Source organism: Rhineura floridana, chromosome 11 (assembly GCF_030035675.1).
Source record: "Rhineura floridana isolate rRhiFlo1 chromosome 11, rRhiFlo1.hap2, whole genome shotgun sequence".
Lineage (NCBI taxonomy): Eukaryota > Metazoa > Chordata > Lepidosauria > Squamata > Rhineuridae > Rhineura > Rhineura floridana.
In genome coordinates this window covers 54,074,131-54,093,334 of record NC_084490.1, presented here as the reverse complement: position 1 = coordinate 54,093,334, position 19,204 = coordinate 54,074,131, and the positions used below count along the sequence as shown (strand labels likewise).

At 42.4% G+C, this 19,204-nt stretch overlaps 1 protein-coding gene across 1 annotated transcript in view; it reads left to right on the top strand.

The window, feature by feature from the left end:
* LOC133368037 (uncharacterized) overlaps positions 1–10,839 on the top strand; it is a 36,754-nt gene extending 25,915 nt beyond the window's left edge. The window contains exons 8-11 of the mRNA XM_061592118.1: positions 4,814–4,885; positions 6,610–6,753; positions 7,899–7,970; positions 10,183–10,839. Of these exons, the coding sequence (XP_061448102.1) occupies positions 4,814–4,885; positions 6,610–6,753; positions 7,899–7,970; positions 10,183–10,760 (866 nt within the window). The 3' untranslated portion in view covers positions 10,761–10,839. The remainder of the gene's footprint in view (positions 1–4,813; positions 4,886–6,609; positions 6,754–7,898; positions 7,971–10,182) is intronic.
* Positions 10,840–19,204: the final 8,365 nt, after the last annotated feature.

The window sequence follows — 19,204 nt, the reverse complement described above, 5'->3', positions numbered from 1 at the left end:
TTTCTGAAATTTATGTAAATCAGGCAACATCAAACTTGTGTCTTCTGTGTGTCCCCACCCCACCCTACATGTTCATCAAGAGACCCCACCGGCTGAACCTGTCCTTGTTTATCCATTGTGTCTTCTATGCTTGGCCTGCTCCCACATCTCCCATTGCAGGTCCTATTAGCTCAGCAATTAGTCAGAGCTTGGAAAAGTTACTTTTTTAAACTACAACTCCCATCAGCCCCAGCCAGCATGGCCACTGGATTGGGCTGATGGGAGCTGTAGTTCAAAAAAGTAACTTTTCCAAGCTCTGGTTTTGCCGAAGTATCCCTTTAAGCAAAGGGCGATGGTGATACATGATCCCAAACTCCACCACCAGCCCCCAAATTAGCTGACTATCAGGTCTTGCTACAATCTCTGCAGACCTCTTTTGTTTCTGTTTTTAAAACCTGCTAGACTAGAGAGACTCCGCAGAGGGCTGAATAACACTGACTCACCATTACCCTCTTCAGGCATACCTTCTAATATCCCATACCAGTCTTTCCTTTTCACATACACCCAACAGTGTTCGTTGTAGACTTTCAGTCACTGTGAAAATCAGTGAAACTAATTTTATTTTATACAGTTGCCCCCACAGAGGCTGGGTGTCCATTTCATTTTGACTGGTGAAGTTTAAAACAATTTTTTTTTAAATTAAAAAATGCAATATTCTCAGAAATAGTAATGTCCACACCACGCTTTCCTTTTGCTACTTTGTGTCTGTTCTGAGAGATATGCCATTAACAGAGCACTTCCAGCTGGTTCGTCTGCTGTGGTGCAGACCCACCTTATTTCTGGTCTCACAATTTGCATAACAGGTTTACACAGAAGAAGACTGAGCTGTTATACATGCCTCAGTTCTCCGGGTAGTGAGAACTGTGTCCTTGGGTTCTGTTTCCTTTGAATGAGATAATTGGAGGCTTACTGGACTTACCTGAATGAGATAATTGGAGGCTTATATACAGATATACAGGCTGAGCAGCAGAGGTGGAGGCTTACAGTATTAACAATGCAACAGATAGTGCTCCCCCATCAGATTTCTAGGTGAACCACATAGGAATATTGCAGAGAGCATTAGTTCTCTATGTGTGTCTTCCACTCCTACCCCAAGAAATTGCAGGTTTATGCTTTTTTCCCGTGCTTACACAGTAGGGTTGCCAGGTTCAGGGCCTGAGACTGATCCTGTATCTTTAGGAGAAGAGAAAGTCAGCCAAGTGCAGGTGTTCTTGCAACTCTGTAATGGGAAAAACCACAAGGTGGAATTCTCCCTTCCCCCTGCACAACTTTTAAAGATACAGAAGACCTCTTGGTTCCCGGGCCCAGCCTCCAAGAGGTCTTCTGTATCTTTAAAAGTTGTGCAGGGGGAAGGGAGAATTCCACCTTGTGGTTTTTCCCATCACAGGGTTGCAAGAACACCTGCATTTGGCTGACTTTCTCTTTTCCTAAAGATACAGGACCAGTCTCAGTCCCTGAACTTGGCAACCCTATTACACAAAGATCTGACTTGCTCCCTCTCCTTGTCTAGTATCTATGTGTCTTTTGGGGGGTGGGAAAAAGATGAGCCACCTGTGCCCATCACCTGTGCCTTCTTGGGCCGTTATAGCTCCCATTAAGGCACATCAGCTGAATATTACTAGCTGTCAACAATCTTGTCCAGTCTTAAAGGTCATGCCTCAGGGCAACCCATACCCACAGCAGTCAGTGTGGTGGGACAGAGCCAAGGAGTCACAATACCAACATTGCTACAATTTACCTGGACAGTAGAATAAGGGCAGCAAAGAGTCGGGGCTGTGCAGATACACCACAGAAGTGCTGGAATGGTTCTGCCAGTGCGCCACACAGCCCAGACCTCACTGCCACCCTTGCCCTGCCCCAGCATGTTCCAGGTAAGCTGTAGGAATGCTGTGGTCTGAAGAGGTTCTGTGTCTCCCTCCCTGTCCCCATTCAAACAGCAAACTATTTCTCTACACCTCCTTCATCCAGAGTGTTGCCTTCCCCGAGCTCTGATTGGCATTACACTTTAAAAGCTGGAGAGAGAATCCTGGCTATCAGGAGAACATCTCTGTCATTAGCTCATAATCCTGAACTATTAGACAGCAAACAGACTAAAAAAAGATGATCTTCCAACACCCTTAAAATATGTATGTGAGTTTAACATCCTGCCATAGAAAGAAAAAAATCATAAACATTTAAAACTGCAAAATTATTTGGGGGATTGGGAGGCAGAGGTGGGTTTGTGGTGATGTCAGTGAGCTCTCTCAGAAGCAAATTTTCCCTATTCAAACTGAAACCTGCAAAATAATTTCAAAAGTGTTCAGTCAGAGAAGAGATGTATGTATATTCTTGTCAGAGCAGAGAATCTACATCCATTACTTTTTGTATACACCAAGGGGTGTCGTGGGCTTGTGTGATGTCACAGGAGCCCTCCATTTCAGCAATCTAGGTTGGAGCTGCAACCCGTAGTGAAACCCTGAGCCTTGATTTTTGACTATTAATAGTCTTTGCCAACCTGGCACCCTCCAGGAGTTGATGGGCATTATAGTCCAAAATATCTGGAGAGCATCAGGTTGGTGAAGGCTGTATGAAGACATTAAATTTAGGACTGAGCCATCATTTCTCAGATTTTTTTTCTAATACAGTAGTTCCATAACTTTTTTCACCGCAGACCACTTGAAAATTGCTGACCACTTAATGGTTTTTCTGCTTGTTGTAGCAATTGTAATGTGCTGTGCTAGATGCTGTATGATTTTAATTGTGTTTTATTGCTTCTTTTCTGTCTTATATATTATATTTTATTGTATTACAATTTGAATTCCATTGAATTACAAATCCAGAGATATAGCGTGGACCACTTGAATGAAGCTCATGGATTACCGTTGGTCTATGGACCACAGTTTTGGAAATCCCGTTCTAATACACTTTGATTTTTTTTTCTCATTTTCAGGTCTCCGCTGGAGAATAGTTTGCAAAATGGTCTTCCCTGTTTCATGATCTGTGAACTTTGGGTCCAGTTGTGGGTCCAGTTTTACTATTGTTGAAGATTGCTTAAAGAAGCATCTGACCTGGCCCCCCCACTCCTTCCATTCCTCCTCTCTCAGCCCATTGCCTTCTTCATCCATCAGTATGAACTAAAAGCAGTTTTATTCAAAATTAAGCGAGCTGAAATTTCTCAGAAGAGAGTGTTCTGAGAAAAACTGTGGAAGGATTTCAACCCCTCCCACGCCCCGTTTTGCCACCTACAAATTGCATGGAGAATTTTGAGAAGCCTTTGTTGCTCAGTCCTAGTTAGATTATTTTCATGTAAACCATTTGCTCTTGTTTCCAAACTCTAGAAATTCTCCCCCACTAGTTTAATGAAAACAAAACATACAATGAACACAGAAACATAAACTTTACCAAAAACATATTTCAATTTGGTAGATTTCAAAGTTTAGCATATTTTCAGGAAGAAATTGAACCCTTTATCACAGAAGTTGATAAAATATGTTTGTATTTTGATGCACAGATTTGCTTTCAAATTGCTTTTACTATGATGATATAATACAATACTGTACTGTATATTGTACTGTATATTGTACTGCTGAGATCACACTATTCATATAATTATTCATCAAAATTTTATATTGTAATATGATATAGTTTAAATATAACCAAAATAATTTTGCTTTGAGTTTTAGAATCCAAACTCTGAACACAGGAGTTCAGGTTATGTCACTCATATCTGAACATCAGCATGAACATTGACATATGGAAAGCTGCAAAACATTCCTTACTCTCATCAAATGTGGAAATGTACACAATTCAAATGATTTGTTCTGAAATTAAGATTTTAGAAAGTGGGCTTGCGCATGGAAATCTGGGAGTTGTTAATCTGAAATGGAGTCCCTTGGCTTAAACCCTTTTCAGGTGTCTCACGCATCCACCCATCTCACACAATTCCACTCTATTCCACAAGTAGAGAAAGTTCTCCACAGTAAAAATTCAACCTCTCAAGTGTTGAGATCAGCAGAGGGGACCCTTTGGGTGGTTCCACCACCCTCAGAAGCTTGGGGGGTGGCCTGGGAGTGGGCATTCTCTGTGGTTGTTCCCTAAGTTGCAGAACTCCCTCCCCACCGAGGAGCATCTGGCAACTTCACAGTACGGTTTTAGGCAAATGCTAAAGATGCCCCTCTTTACCCTGGCCTTTGACATCTGAGACGTCTATTTTTAGGACCCATCCTATTTTGTGATTTTAAGTTGTTTTTAACTGTTTTTGATGCTGTATTTAAAATGCTGTAACCTGCCCTGGAACCTTTGGGTGAAGGGCAGGTAATTAATAACAGCCTCAATACATGGAGGGCTTTTGGGCTGGTGACAGGGACACGATAGATGGGCCAGGGCCAGGAAGTGCATTCCTTCTCTCCCAACCTTGTGCAATCAGAATCACATGATGGAGGAACACCTGAACAGACCCACAGAGCTGAGTTTAGCTGTAGTACATATATATATATATATATGTATATGTATATATATATGTATATGTATATGTATGTATGTATATGTATATGTATGTATGTATATGTATATGTATATGTATATGTATATATATATATGTATATGTATATGTATATGTATATGTATATGTATATGTATATGTATATTATATATATATATATGTATATATATATATATATATATATATGTATATATATGTGTGTGTGTGTGTGTGTGTATGTGTGTGTGTGTGTATATATATATATATACTTTACAGTCACACCCAGTTCAGCTTCTGTGTCTTTCTCTATTGCAGCATCTGGGACTCTGGATTTATCTGAATTCTTGGAAGTTGTGAATAAAACCTCACCCTTCGCAGACACAGAGGGTATGAGAAGGGAAACTGGAGCAATAAGAGGAAGGATGGCTGCATTCCTTATTGCTGCAGTGCATGTCACTCTCTGTCTGCACTCCTATCAGCTGTTTCTCTCTCTCCTTCATTCTTGCTACACTATCAAAAGATTTCTGCTTTGTTGCTTTTGATTGTTTTTTTTTTAACCACCACCACCACCCTCATTCTTTGCTAATCCAGATATCTAGGGTTTGGTGATGTTGTTGTTGAAAGCTTATTTCAATAGCTGCCTGTATTGTGGGGCAGTGCCTCTGCAGCTGACCTGGATGGGGCTGGAGTGGGACAGGGTGGCGGCAAGGTCAGGGCTGCATGATAAAAATTGGCAGGAACACCATATTAGCTCTGCCAGCGCACCCATGCAGCCATGCAGCCCCACCACCAGGGTTGGTGCCAGAGAGTGGCCAGGTTGGGCCCTCACGGAGGGCCCCTGTGGCCCACAGAGACCCCTGAAGGGCCCCTCCATATGGTGGGAGGGCGGCACTCCTGTTCCATGATCCGCAGCAGCATCAGGTCCTGCAACCCAACCCTGCCGCAGATCATGGAGAGGGAACTCGCAGGCATGCCCCCCCCAATGTAGGCAGCACAGGCTTCAATAAGCCCACATGCACACCCCGCCTATTTCTCCCATCACTGTGAATGTCATATGTGCTGTGTGCGCATGGGCGGGGGCTTCCCTAAGGGGATGACACTTCCGCTGCCATCTTGGGTGATGGATTGCATGCATGCAACACTCGCACATCTTTCAGACAACATGAGAGGCAGGTGGGGCACGCGAGTGGGCTTATTAGCCCTGCACCACCGGTATTGGGGGGGTTCGGCTACAGCACTACAGGCCCAAGGGCCCAGTCATACCTGGTGCCAGCCCTGCCCACTACTACCCTTCCCCATGTAGCAGTGAAGCCACTGTTAGGAGGGGAGCTCCACAGCTCCACTGTACCACACAAGCTGCTACTATTTTATTTCTCTAATCTTGCAAACACATTCTGCAAACATGTATTCTGAAAGCATAAATATACCTGGTTGCCAATAGTAATCCTTCTGTGGCTCAGTCTTAGTGAGTGAAGAGGAAATTCTGATAGCCCTGCCTTCTGTCACCTATGTGGCCTGGCTTGCTTTCTGGCCCCAACTGTTATGATGGAGACTTTGGATATTTTGACTTCCAGAGGAGTAGCTATTCAGCTGTGTTGCAGCAAAAACAACCAAGAGTCTTGTGGCACTCTAGTCCATGAAACCTATCGCTTATGCCATCGTAAATTTGTTAGCTGCACATACAATACTCTTCATGACTTAATGTTAGATATAACTAGATATAATTAGGGCACCTTGAGAAATGCAGCTTTTTATGTATGATGGAAATACCTTGATTTTAACATCCGTAGGAGTAAGTGAAAATCAAATATATCTACACATGCATATTGTGAATTCTTTAGAAGTGTAAAGAAAAAAGATTGATAATAAGTTAGATTATTAAAGAATAATATGGTTGAAGCATGGCATTCACTTAAAAGAAAAAGGCTGAAGGAACATTGTCAAATATGGTTTCCTTTGCTTGCCCAACTCCCACCTACTGAAGCATGTGCCACCCTGGGCTCCTACTGGGAGGAGGGATATAAATCTAATAATAAATAAGTAGTTAAGTACGGATGATGGTAATCTCAGGTGCTCAATAACTGTGCTTATTTCTCCTGTGCATCCTGTAGATTTCCAGAATATTCTTTGGGTTTTCAGGAAAATAAAGAAAGGTATGGTGAACGTTAATGAATTGGAATTAGTCCTGTCTGGCCTTGGAGTCAGCCTGAGCAGTGAGAATGTACAACAGATCCTGGGACGCACTCGAGTGAACAGTGAGTATCTCAGCCAAGAAATCAAGTTAAAGAGATAATACTGGGCACAGCGTTTGGCTGGAAAGCATAGCCAAACAAAACTTGTGGATGTGTTTGTTGATTATTTCATCATCAAATTGGTGCTGGGATGGAAAATGTGGCTAATTCTCCAGCAGAAGTGCTTGGTTGATGCTTCATATCAAGTTGCGATTCCTCTTCAACTTTCCTTCTGATTTTTAAACCATGCAACAACCCTAGCCTTGGAAGTGCCACTCATGAGTCCAGGTCTTCCTTCTCAATTTGTCCCACTTTTTTGAATATTTAAAACATGTGCAACATGCCATTCTACCAAATCATAATTAAGGCAAATATGTCAAAAAAGTTCTATAAAATTATTGATGTATCACAAAATTATAATTAAAAATATGTTCCCTCTAAAATTAATTATTTGAACAACAGTAGGCAATATTTTCAGACACCTATTATCTCAACAGGTCTTTTTACACGATAAGCTGAAAAACTGCATTCTGAATAAAAGTTAGGAATGTGCATACTAACTGAACTTTTCTGGAGTAGGAAAATTCCATCAGTTTGTTCCATGTCAGGTACACTCAATCCACTCAGTCCCATTTTCATGTATTTTCTGAAACAGCGTATGAAAAATATGCAGGTAAATTGTACACATTTTGTACACACTCTTCTATAAAATATGCATATTTCAGTGCCTTTCCTTTTAGCACATTGTATATTCATTTTTAACATAAAATACATATTTTTCACATTTTTGGGACTGAAACTACTTCACAAAATCCAAAGAAGTGTGTAACTCTGATCCACAACCAAGTTCAGGAATGTTGAATTAGGCTGGTCTGCTTCAAAAAACAAATTCCTCCTCGCCTAAATTCCACAGCCAGGAAACACCAAAGAAATGGCCCTATCCTATAACTACCACCTAATCTTAGATGGGTATGGCACATAGAACAATGGACCTCAGATGATGAACTAAGCAAACAGATATGCTCATATGGAATTAAGTGTTCTTTGTCCCAAATTGCTAAGGTTTGTAAAAGCCAGAATCAGCACTTTGAATTATACCTGGAAACAAATTGGGGACTACTGTTTAAGCACACAAGTTATATGTAAACTTTTTTTTTATCTTTGTGTAGAGAATGGAAAGTTGGACCTCTCAGACTTCCTTCAGGCTGCAAGCAAACTGCAGAGAGGCTTTGAGGACGAAGGTGGGTTGCCTAATGCTTGTTATACCAGGCTGGGAACCAACTATTGGAAATTGATTGGCCTCTGCTCTGGTTCAGTTTTGGGATTGTGTTAGAAATGGTTGCAGCTGGTAGTTTAAAGTGTAAATAAAAGGGATGTAGGCTTTCTCCTGCTCTGAACTGAATACTTGGGATGGTATTTAATGCTAGTCCAACTCAGAGTAGCCCCGCTGAAGTTAATGAAGATGATTAACTTAGGTTCATTAATATCGTATGGGTCTACTCTGAGTAGGCCTTAACTGAATACAATCCTTGCTTTTTTAAAAAGACATTGATACTTTGTCTGTTCACCTATTATGTATTTTACTGAGTTGTATAAGAAGTACAAACTATGTAAGAATTATAATCATTCGTTAACAATTCCCTTTCCTGCCCCAAAGATAGACAGAGAAAGTAGGAGAGAACACCCAGAGGGGCAGGAGCTCCTGGCCATTTTTCTCAGTTTGTAGTTGTCTGTTTGGTTCTCTTATAATTCCTTTGTTAGGGCCCCTCCAGGCATTTTTTGTATTGTGCATTTGTGATTATTTGTGCTCATGATGGTGTTGGGGTGGTTATACATGATCCTGCTTTCAATACTGTTGGCACCTGCAAACATTTTGGGGTGGACATACTGCTTAGCTTCCAATCTGTGAAGATACTGTAGATTCCTACTGAAATCCTGTAATTGCTCATACCACAAATGTTCTGTTTTGTTGTGATATAGTGTAAGAGTGCCCCTGCAGCTGGCAATGCTATAGTAACACTGGGGAAGAATCACAGAACTAATAAGAAAGAGGAAAGATGTGCAGGTGCTTCAGTATAAATCCATCACCAATGTGCCGTTATTGTGTCAACGACATGTTGCTGAATGCACCTGCAAAAAATTACCATTCTGGAGGGGTCCTTAGTTGTCGCTGGGGTTAAGGGAGGAGCTGGAACAATTAGTCACCAGGTTCCTGAAATAATACAATGATGGGTCTGACAGGGCATTCCACAAGCTGGGTGCCACAATATTAAAAAGTCCTAACTTGAATTGACACCAGGTTCGCTTCACAAGATCATAGGATCTGAACCAGGGCCTTAGATAATGAACAGCGCACTTGGGAAGGACCATATAGAAGAAGGCATTCCTTGAGGTGTCCAGGTCTCAAGCTGCTGAGGTCTTTAAAGGTTAATACCAGCACCTTGAATTGAGCCCCAAACCTAATTGGCACCCAGTGCAAATCACACATGATGGAATCAAATTGCTGGGCATTCATCAGTACCCTGGCTGCAGCATTCTGTACAACTTGCTACTTTGAACCACTTTTCAAGGGCATCCCCAGTCAGCATGTTATATTGCTCCAATATGGAAGTCACTAGGGCATGAATGATTCTGGCAAGGTCCAATTTCATCAGGAAGGGTTATAGCTTGTGAACCAGACAAAACTGGAAAAGGGCATTCCTTGCTACCACCTCCTGCACCCCCAGATACATCTGACATTTCAATGGAACTGCAACTGCATCCTGAACAAGTTGTAAGCCTATCCCTGAATCGGATGGTCCACCCATCAGTGGTACTTTTGTTTTGCTTGGATTAAGATCCAGCTTGTTCCATCTCATTCACAACTGTCAGACAGCAATACAGCCTTTCAACTCCCTCTGTAGAATCAGGTGGAAATGAAAAAGAGTCCAGTGTTATTAGCATACCATGACTCTACAACCCAAATCTACAGATGACCTCAACCAAAGGCTTATGTAGATATTAAACAGCATGAAAAGCAAGGTAGGACCTTGCAGAAACCCACAGGCCACTGCCCATAGGAAGGAGCAACAATTCCCCAGTACTACCTTTTAGGACCTATCTCTCAAAGATGAGCAGAGCCACTTCAACACTGTGCTTCCAATTCCTACCCCTTTGAGATAACCCAGAATAAAACCATGGCCAATTACATTATAAAATATTTATATTGTAATACAATATTTATTTAGTTGGAATTTTTATTTTGGTTACTTATGGTTTGTTCATCCTTCTAATACTTGTTCATTCTTCCAATAAAAGTATTGCACTTCTTGTTCCAAGGAACAGCTTTAAAAATCGTGTTCAAAGGGGCATTCTGGCACCCAGTGATGTAGTGGGGTAGCACCATACTTGTGGAATTCTTCTTGTGTTGAGCTGAAGAACACATGATCAGGGTCCCTTTACTTCTCCCGACAGGTTTCCAGAGTGAACACGACTCTATGGAAAGGAGGCCTTTTCAGGGTGTGACTGAGCTTGTCAATGCAGAATCTAGATGGAGAAGAAAATATTGGAGTGCCTTTGATGAGGATATACTCACTCCCACATGCTTATTTCCCCTGATGACACAGCCGGATTCAAATGAAGATACTGCTTTTGCTCAATCACGGACAACAATGTCCTGGAAATTTGACTACGGAAGCCCTAGCACTGCATTCTCTGTAGGTAATGCAGAAGGGGAAGATAAAGACCATGATATAATGAAGGTGTCAAAGCCCCAGTCCAATGCCACTCACCAGAGAAGTCCCACCACCACTTCATCTTCTGTACATAATGCAGAAGAGGAAGATAAAGACCATGACATCATGGAAGTCACAAAACCCCAGACAGAAGCTACTGATCAGAGCAACCCAAACACTGGAGAGACTGTAGAAGGGGAAGACAAAGACCATGACATCACAGAAGTGACAGAATCACAGTCAGATGCTAATGACCAGAGTAACCCCGTCACTGAATCCTCTGTACATAGTGCAGAGGGCAAAGTTATAGAGCAATGACATCACTGAGGGGGCAAAGTCCCGTCTGACTTCAGCTCCTGACGTTAGAATGCTTTGCATCCACAAGACACCTCTATATCCAAGTAAATTAACTCACAAAAGAAGTTTGGTTTCTTGTTTAGGGAGTTTTTTAAAATAGAATTTCTGCCGACCCAGATATAGTCACACCTCCCAATCTGGTGCAGGGGAATCTTTGTATATTTCTCATTGCTTCCCCACACACTGCATCCAATGATATCCATTCATATTATCAGCTGCTGAAGCATCTTTCCAAAGTGGAAGGTGGGATCACAAAGGGGGAGGACTCAATGACTCACTGGCACCCTTGAATAAAATCCAACAGACATGTTTCTAAATCATTTAAAAAGAAAACCTTAGCCTATTTATTGCTGGTGTTGTCCTTTTTACAAAATGTATTTAAAGCCAACCCAAATAAACATCAAGAAAAGCCCCAAGATTTTGGAAACCTCTGGATTACAGACTATCAGTGGGCCCCTATAGCCAATGAAGGGTGGAGACAGGAAAACAAAGCACTCCAGAGTCCTCTGCCCACATGTCTCTTGTAAGCAAACAAGGCCATGTGCCAAATTCTTTTCTGGTTTTTTTTTAACCACTTCATCTTCAACTACTTAAGGTGAAACAGTTGCACTGGAACCAAAGAGCATCTTCACCATTTTCCATACCATTGCTGGCCAGAAACAGTTTCTTCCGAGACCACCCCAAGCTCTTGGAATATTACATAAGACCATACTTTTATATCTTGCATTCATCCTGGATCTACAGTATCAGTTAAAAACTGCAATTAGAGACCCCAATTCACCCATGGAATTTGCACTGAAAGTGTTTAAAAATAACGTCTACTGACTCTCATTGAACACAATAAGGTGGTTAATCCTCTTAACAAGCCTATTGGGAGGAGGAAACTTCAGCACTGTCCTGTGTATAAAAGTCTTTGCAGGAAGTTCCACCAGCAATAAATCAGATCAGGCTGGAGGCTACATCTGTCTTCTCGGCATGCAGAGATAAAGCAAAATGCTGAAGGGGAGATGTGGGCTTGATGAGGAATTAGAAAGAGGAAATCTGAGAGAAGCAGGAGAGAAATTGTCAGGATGTGTTCAATTGCTCACAGAGTAAGCAGTTTGGGGAAAGAAAGAGAAGAGGGTGGAGGCGCCCTCTAAAGCAGCATCTGAAGAAAGGGGATTTGGAGGGGGGAACCCTCCCCTATGGACAAATAAGGAAACAACAAGAAAAAGAAATTTGGAGTCAGGTCTGGACCAAAAAGTCCTAATGATGAGCCTACAAAAGATTAGTGAAATGTTAGGAAAGTAGTGGTAGGAAGCAGGATAAAGGGCAACCCTAGCGATGAAAAGGGAGTCTGAACTCTTATAGCAATGACCCCATCCCATATACTCTGAAGTAAGAGGACTTTGGCACTCTAAGTAAAGATGGGCAAGAAATTTGATTCCGTTTGCATTTCAAGCTGAATCTATCAAATTCGCACTTTGCAAAACAATATGTGAAATACAGGCATCCCTCAAAATTCACACTTAACCAAATTTTTCAGTGCAATTTGCCAGCCAAACAATGTTTACAAAAATTGCATATGTTAGGGGAAAGTGTGCACAAAAAATGAATATATGAGTGAACATACAAAGATGCATTGTATAATGAGAAATTGCTTGCAAAAATGTGTACATCAGTCAAAACTACTTACAAAAATGTATTTAGGAGAAATTACAACTAAAATGCTGGAGAAGTTTCCTGAGTATTCTCTTTTGTACAATAAGTTGCAAATTGCTGCAGTAATGTGGAGTACTGGATTTAAGCTTGGAAAATGAGGAACTGAGAGAACCAAAGTGGACAGATCTTTCCACCCCTAATACTACTACATCCAGTTTGGGAGGCCATATGCCTTTCAATACCAATGACTGGGGATCACAAGCAGGAAAGGGCAATTGTGCTCATGCCCTGCTTGGGGGCTTCTTATTGCCATCCAGCTGGTCACTGTGAGCACAGGATACTGGACTAGATAAGTCGTTGGTGTGATCAAGCAGGGCTCTTCTAATGTCCTCCTAAAGCTGCTGGTGGAGTTAGGTAAATTTAGACTCTGGACTTAATCGTCTTATAGGGAGTGCCCCTGTTAATGTTTATTACTGTATTATTACCATTGTCCAGGACTCCTGCATGATGCTACACCATTCTCCCTCCCTTAAAATCCCTCCTTAAAAAAAAAAGATTTTTTGATAAGTCCTTCTCCCCAGCTGAAATGAAGCATTTGACTACATTCACCCCTTCTTCTCATTGAAGCCAGATCAGTGGAGGCTGGTCCATTAGGGCAAATGGGGCGCTACTCCACCAACCTTGGTCCAGCAGCCCCCACCTTCCAGCCTTACTTACATCCAGTCCAGGGGTGGCACTGGCTATCAGGGTCCTCTCTTTTTTAGACTCAGCCTTGCCATTATAGAACTCAGTAGGGAGGAGGATGGGGCAAAACTAGATTTGGTTGGTTCTACTTGTCATAGGCTCTGGCTCCTCCTACTGTTGGTCTGTCCGCCTTCTGCCCTTCCAGTCCCAATGGTCACCAGGCACCACTGGGCCAGGTTAAGTTGTGCATCATAGAGTCCCTACTTCATATCCTGCCTCTGTGTCCTGCCCAGAGTGAGACTCATGAGACGGAGACAAGACTGGAATTAATTCCTGTTTTATTAAAGTAACATTGAAGACAATGCGTTTCATAGGCACACTATGCTAACTCACTGCCATCCCTAACTAAGCTACTTAAGCATACTCTGTGGAGTGTAAAGAGAGTTGACTCAGCACCCAGACCAGGGGGGTGCAACCTTAAATAGGAAAGGTCTTCACTTGTAATCTCGGACTCCTTCGCAGCCCCTCCCTCTGACCGAAGTGCTTCTCCTGGCATCCTGTGTGGGGCAAAAGGGGGCGTACCTCAGCTGGCTCATCTGACAACACAGTCTCGAAAGGTGTCGGCTTGGCTTCAGGAAGCAGGGAAATGCTTGACGTGCCATGAGGGAGGCTCGGGGGGGTGGAGTTGGTGCGCGTGCCAAGACATTCCCCAACAGTTCAGTGGGGGTGTCTGGAAGTTGAGCATGGTCTTCTTCGGCAGGAGAACTGACCGTGGGAACTGGCACAGTGTCAAACACACCTCCTTGCTCCTCGTCCAGGAAAGTCTCAACACCCTCTGATTCTTCCCCCTGCCCTAATGGAAGAAACAGAAGCTCATCCAGCCCCCCTCCTTGATCCTCCTGACGGCACTGGGGCTCAACATCATCCCCCCCTCCATGCACCATCTCCCTCCACCCCCAAGGTCTGGGCTTATTTGGATAAGCTTCATGAAAGTCTCTCACCAAGTTTGGGGTGTGAACATCATCCACTGCTTCCCAAGAATGTGCAGATGGCTCATACCCCTTCCAGTGTATTAGATACTGGAGGCGCCCCAGCGCTTCCTCGAATCTAGGACCTGCTCTACTTCATACTCCTCCTGCCCATTCACTGAGAGAGGTGGAGACGGCTCCATTTGAGCTTGATGTGGGTCAGGAGGATGTTCCAACATCAGCAGAGTACTGGTGCACTGGTGCCTTCTCTGCTTTGCCTACGGCAACAACCACTATCAATATCGGGCACTCCCTTTTAGCCTGTCCTCAGCATACACATAGGTTGAGTATTCACAAAAGTGATGGTGATCTTTGTAGCAGCATTTCGTCATCAAGGAATATACATTCATCCCTACCTGGATGTCCTTCTGATCCATTCAGCAAATCTCACCCAGACTCAGGAGGATGTTCATGTGACTCTCGCACATTCCTAAAGGACCATGGCCTTTTAACAAACAAGCAGAAAAACCATCTAAAGCCATCTTGTCAGCTGCAGCATCTCAGGGCTTGGCTGGATGCCGAGGTGGGATCCATGTCTCTCTCCTCAGAAGGAGTTCAGAAGATCTTAACCCTGCTGTCTCCCCTTCTAAGGTCCCGCTCAGCAGATGTATTGGTCCTAGCCCAACTGCTTGGGATGATGAGCTCAGCAATAGGTCTCACACAATGGTTTCTGCTGAAGTTTCAGGAAGACACAGCCTCCAGTCACTATCAACACATCATTCTATCCCGGGCAGTGAAAGAGTACCCCATGTGGTGGCCCATGGAACATCTCCTAAGGAAAGGAATCCCTCTTCAAGATCTTCCACAGTCAGTCATCACAACGGATGCCAGCCGAACAGGATGAGGAGCCCACTGCCAGGGTCAGTTTGCTCAAGGCCAGTGGTCCAACCAGGAGGCCCAGAAAAGTATCCACTGGCTGGAGCTCAGGGCAGCCTACCTGGCTCTTTGCCACTTTTACAACTTCCTGGATCTCCCAGATGTCCTGATCTGCATGGACAACATGTGTTCCAAAGCTCATTTAAATTGCGTAGGAGGCACTCAGTCTCAAGCCCTTCAGGCTGAAGTGTCATCCATGCTACATTGGGTGGAGACCCATTCATCATCCATCAAGGTAGAGTACATCTAGACTGCAGACTGGTTGAGTTGGCAGAGTCTCTTCCCAGGGGAATGGGCCTGAATCGGGATGTGTTCCTGATGCTGCAGTGCTGCTTTGGCCACTTCTGAGTTGACCTGTTCACATCACACCTCAACCACCAAATTAACCCCTTCTCAAGATACCCAGACTAAACAGCAGAACAGAACAGGTAGATGCTTTCACAAATTCATGACCCAAGTGGCTGCTCTATGCATTTCCCCCCCCCCACCACTGATATCCAGAGGGGTGAAGAAGATCACATGGGAAAGGGCCCAGGTAGTGCTGGTAGCTCCACATTGGCCGAGGCACCCCTGGTTTTCGGAACTAGTACGTTTCTCCATATCTCCATTGCGACAGGACCATCTCCATCAAGGACTCTTGTTGCATCCGTATCCGGAATGGCTATAGTTTGCTTAATGGAGGCTGAGCAGGACAAATTGCTGAAGTCTGGTCTATCTTCCAAGGTGATTGAAACAATTTTATCTGCTAGAAGACTTTCCACTCTGCGATTCTATCAGGCCATCTGGTCCGTCTTATGCTGATGCAAGGATTATAACATTGATCCTGTAGCTGCCTCCATTGCTGACATCTTATCCTTTCTACAAGAAGGCCTAGAGTTGGGTTTGCACCCTAATACTCTGAGGAGGCAAGCTTCGGCCCTTTCATCTACTCTGGAAACTACAGCATCAGGTTCCCTGGGCTCACATCCCATACTAAAGTGTTTTTAAGGGGGCATCTAAAAATCCCCAACACAGCATCGCTTCCCTACTTGGAACCTCCCTACTGTCTTGTCAGTACTCCAAAAACCTCCCTTCCCGTCTCTTTGAATTCTTTATTTGAAGATAATCTTTTTGGTAGCCATAACAACAGCCCATAGGATGTCAGAGCTACAAGCTTTGTCAGTGACCAAATACTTATGTGCCTTTCACTCAGATAGAGTTGTCTTACATACTAACCCAGCATTTGTTCCAAAGGTTAATTCTGCCTTTCATCATCAGCAAGAAATTATTCTTCCATCTTTCTGTTCAAAACCCTCCCATCCTAAGGAAAAAAGTATGGCACTCCCTAGATATTAGGCGGACCCTGAAACTATATAATAATTGTACAAAGCCATTCCGTAAGACTGACACTCTATTTGTGTCCTTTCACCTACCACTTTGGGCAAAAGGTTACTTGTTCCACACTATTGAGGTGGATTAAAACCTGTGTGTCTTTGGCATACGAAGTGCTTCGTTTACCTTTTTCCCTGAACATCACAGCAGCACTCTCCTCTAATGCTCCTGTATCTGAGATCTATAGGGCAGCAATGTGGTCTACGCGTTCTACCTTCATGAAGCATTATATGTTAGACTTATATGCTTCTGCTGAGGCAGACTTTGAATGCAGGGTTTTGGAACAAGTTTTAGCTCCATCTTCATCCAAGGCTATCCCAACCCTAAGACCTAAGCTCTTGTATGTCCCGTCTTGGAGACCTCTGACATCCATGAGAGAAACAGTTGTTCTTACCATAAATGGTATTTCTTTGTGGATGTCTAGAGGGCTTGGCTACCTGTAAATATCTTTTTTGCCTCAGGGATTTGGGACTGCACCCAGGGGTGCCCCTTTTCCTTTTCTAACTCTTGTTCACATGTGTCAGTTGTTCCTTAAGTCTTTGTAAGACACTGTTAATCACAGTGTTCCATGTTGTGTTAATGGCTTTTACTCTCCTGCATGACTGTTCTTTTTCTGCTATTATTAATTTTCCTGTTGAGATTAGTTTTCTCTGTGCGGTTCCATGAAACGGAATTCAGTCTCAACAGCAAAGTCTTCTGTAGAAGCTTAGATGTCAACAACTGTCTCTGAGCTGCAGGGTAGGGAGCACAACGCACCTTGGAGCCATCTGTTTCTTCCATCCCTGAGGATCCATTGGGGGTTGGGGGTTGGAGGTGGTGGAACTTAGTATTCAACTAAGTCCTACTCAGAGTAGACCCACTGAAATTCATGAGCCTAAGTTAGTCATGCCTATTAACTTCAATAGGTCTTTGAGTAGGACTAGCATTAAATACCACCCAGAGTGATTATAATACCTTATTAAAATTTAAAAAGCCATTTATGTGGTGCCTTTGTTTGCATTGGCCCAAGCTCCCCTTTGCTCCTCAGTCTTGGGCTCCTACTGGGAGGAAGAGCAGGATATAAATCTAATAAATAAATAAATAAAAATAATAGTTATTATGAGGAGAGTGTTTCAATGTTCCTATACAGTTGTCTCCAACACAGAAAACTAACTGTTAAGAACCCAAATTGTATGGTTCTTTTGTATTTCCTCCCAGCATGTAAATAGAGGGCTCATCCAGACAACCGTATAATGTGTGACATGATCGCTTTGTGTATTCATTATTTTTCGGTCGTCCATATGACGCCGCACGCTTTTGCGCATTTTTGCGTGGTTAAATCCGCTTTGGCATTACCACTTTTAGAACACTGACAGTTGGTTCTTACTGAGCATACCAACACTATCATTGGGTTTAAGCCAATATTTCTTAAATTAATTAAAAATCAGCCAGGCATTTTTTTTAACTTTTAAACTGCAGAAGATGAAGGTCAGAGTATGGGGCAAGGTCAGTATTAGGATTACAGGTACTCTGTGAACATGGCTGATTTTTTTTTTTTTTTCAATAATTTTTATTCAGATTTTCATAAAACATACAAGACGAAATCATAAAACATTCAAAGACAAAAAACAAAATCAAAAATAGTTAAACAAAAAGAAAAAAAGAAAAAAAAACAAAAATAAAAAATAAAGAGTAAAATATTGACTTCCCATTTGTCAAAGATCAAATCAGTTATAAGTCTATAATATATAACAATCCTGTCTCTTAAGTCATATTATAAAATCACTTTCCTCCAGTAGTTATCTTACTTAATCATCAAATCTCATAAACATTACTTTATTCTTTCCACAAAAAGTCAAAGAGAGGTTTCAATTCTTTAAGAAATATATCTATCAATTTTTTTTTCCAGATAAGCATATCGATTAATCCATCTCATTACTAATTATGATAATCTTATTGTCATAACCATAGTCAAAATAAACATTTCAATTAATCCATCACATCAGAATCTGTTAGGTTCAGTAATTTCAGTAGCCATTGTTCTATTATCCCTATTAGTTCCATTTTCCATCTTCCATCTTCAGTAGTCTTGTTAAGTCCAGTAATTTCAGTATCCAATCTTCCATTATCAGTATTCCATAATAATCTTGCTGTCAAAGCCATAGTCATATAGTAAGAGTCTGATGGGAATTACCTCTATCCCAAATATTTTCTTGCCATCCATTCTGAATAGGTTGCTGAAATACTGCTGTAAAATCATATCTCTGTTCTTTTTTTCAAAATACACTGGGTCATCTCTTGAAAGTTTTTCCATTGTCACATGGCTGCAGTTAATTCCATAGATTTTCTCTATATTGGGCTCCATCACATCATTCCAGTCCAGAAGATTATCCATGCCATTGATAACTTTATCTCTAGAATCTTCATTAATTTCTTCAGAGATAACATTGAGTTCCAAACAATAGATTTTATTTCTAAAGTCCATAGACTCCAAATCTTGTTCCTGTTCCACGTTTGTTCCAATCTCCGGGATCACCTCTCTCACAGGGACCCCTGTTCCAGTCTCCAGGGTCTCCTCTCTCACAGGGACCCCTGTTCCAGTCTCCAGGGTCTCCTCTCTCACAAGGACCCCTATGTCTTTAATCTCCTGTGTCTCCAAACAATAGATTTTGTTTCTAAAGTCCATAGACTCCAAATCTTTTTCCTGTTCCACGTTTGTTCCAATCTCCAGGGTCACCTCTCTCACAGGGACCCCTATATCTTTAATCTCCTGCTTCATTTTACTCAATTCAATTTTCAGCTCCTTACAACCCTGTCGCAGGTTTT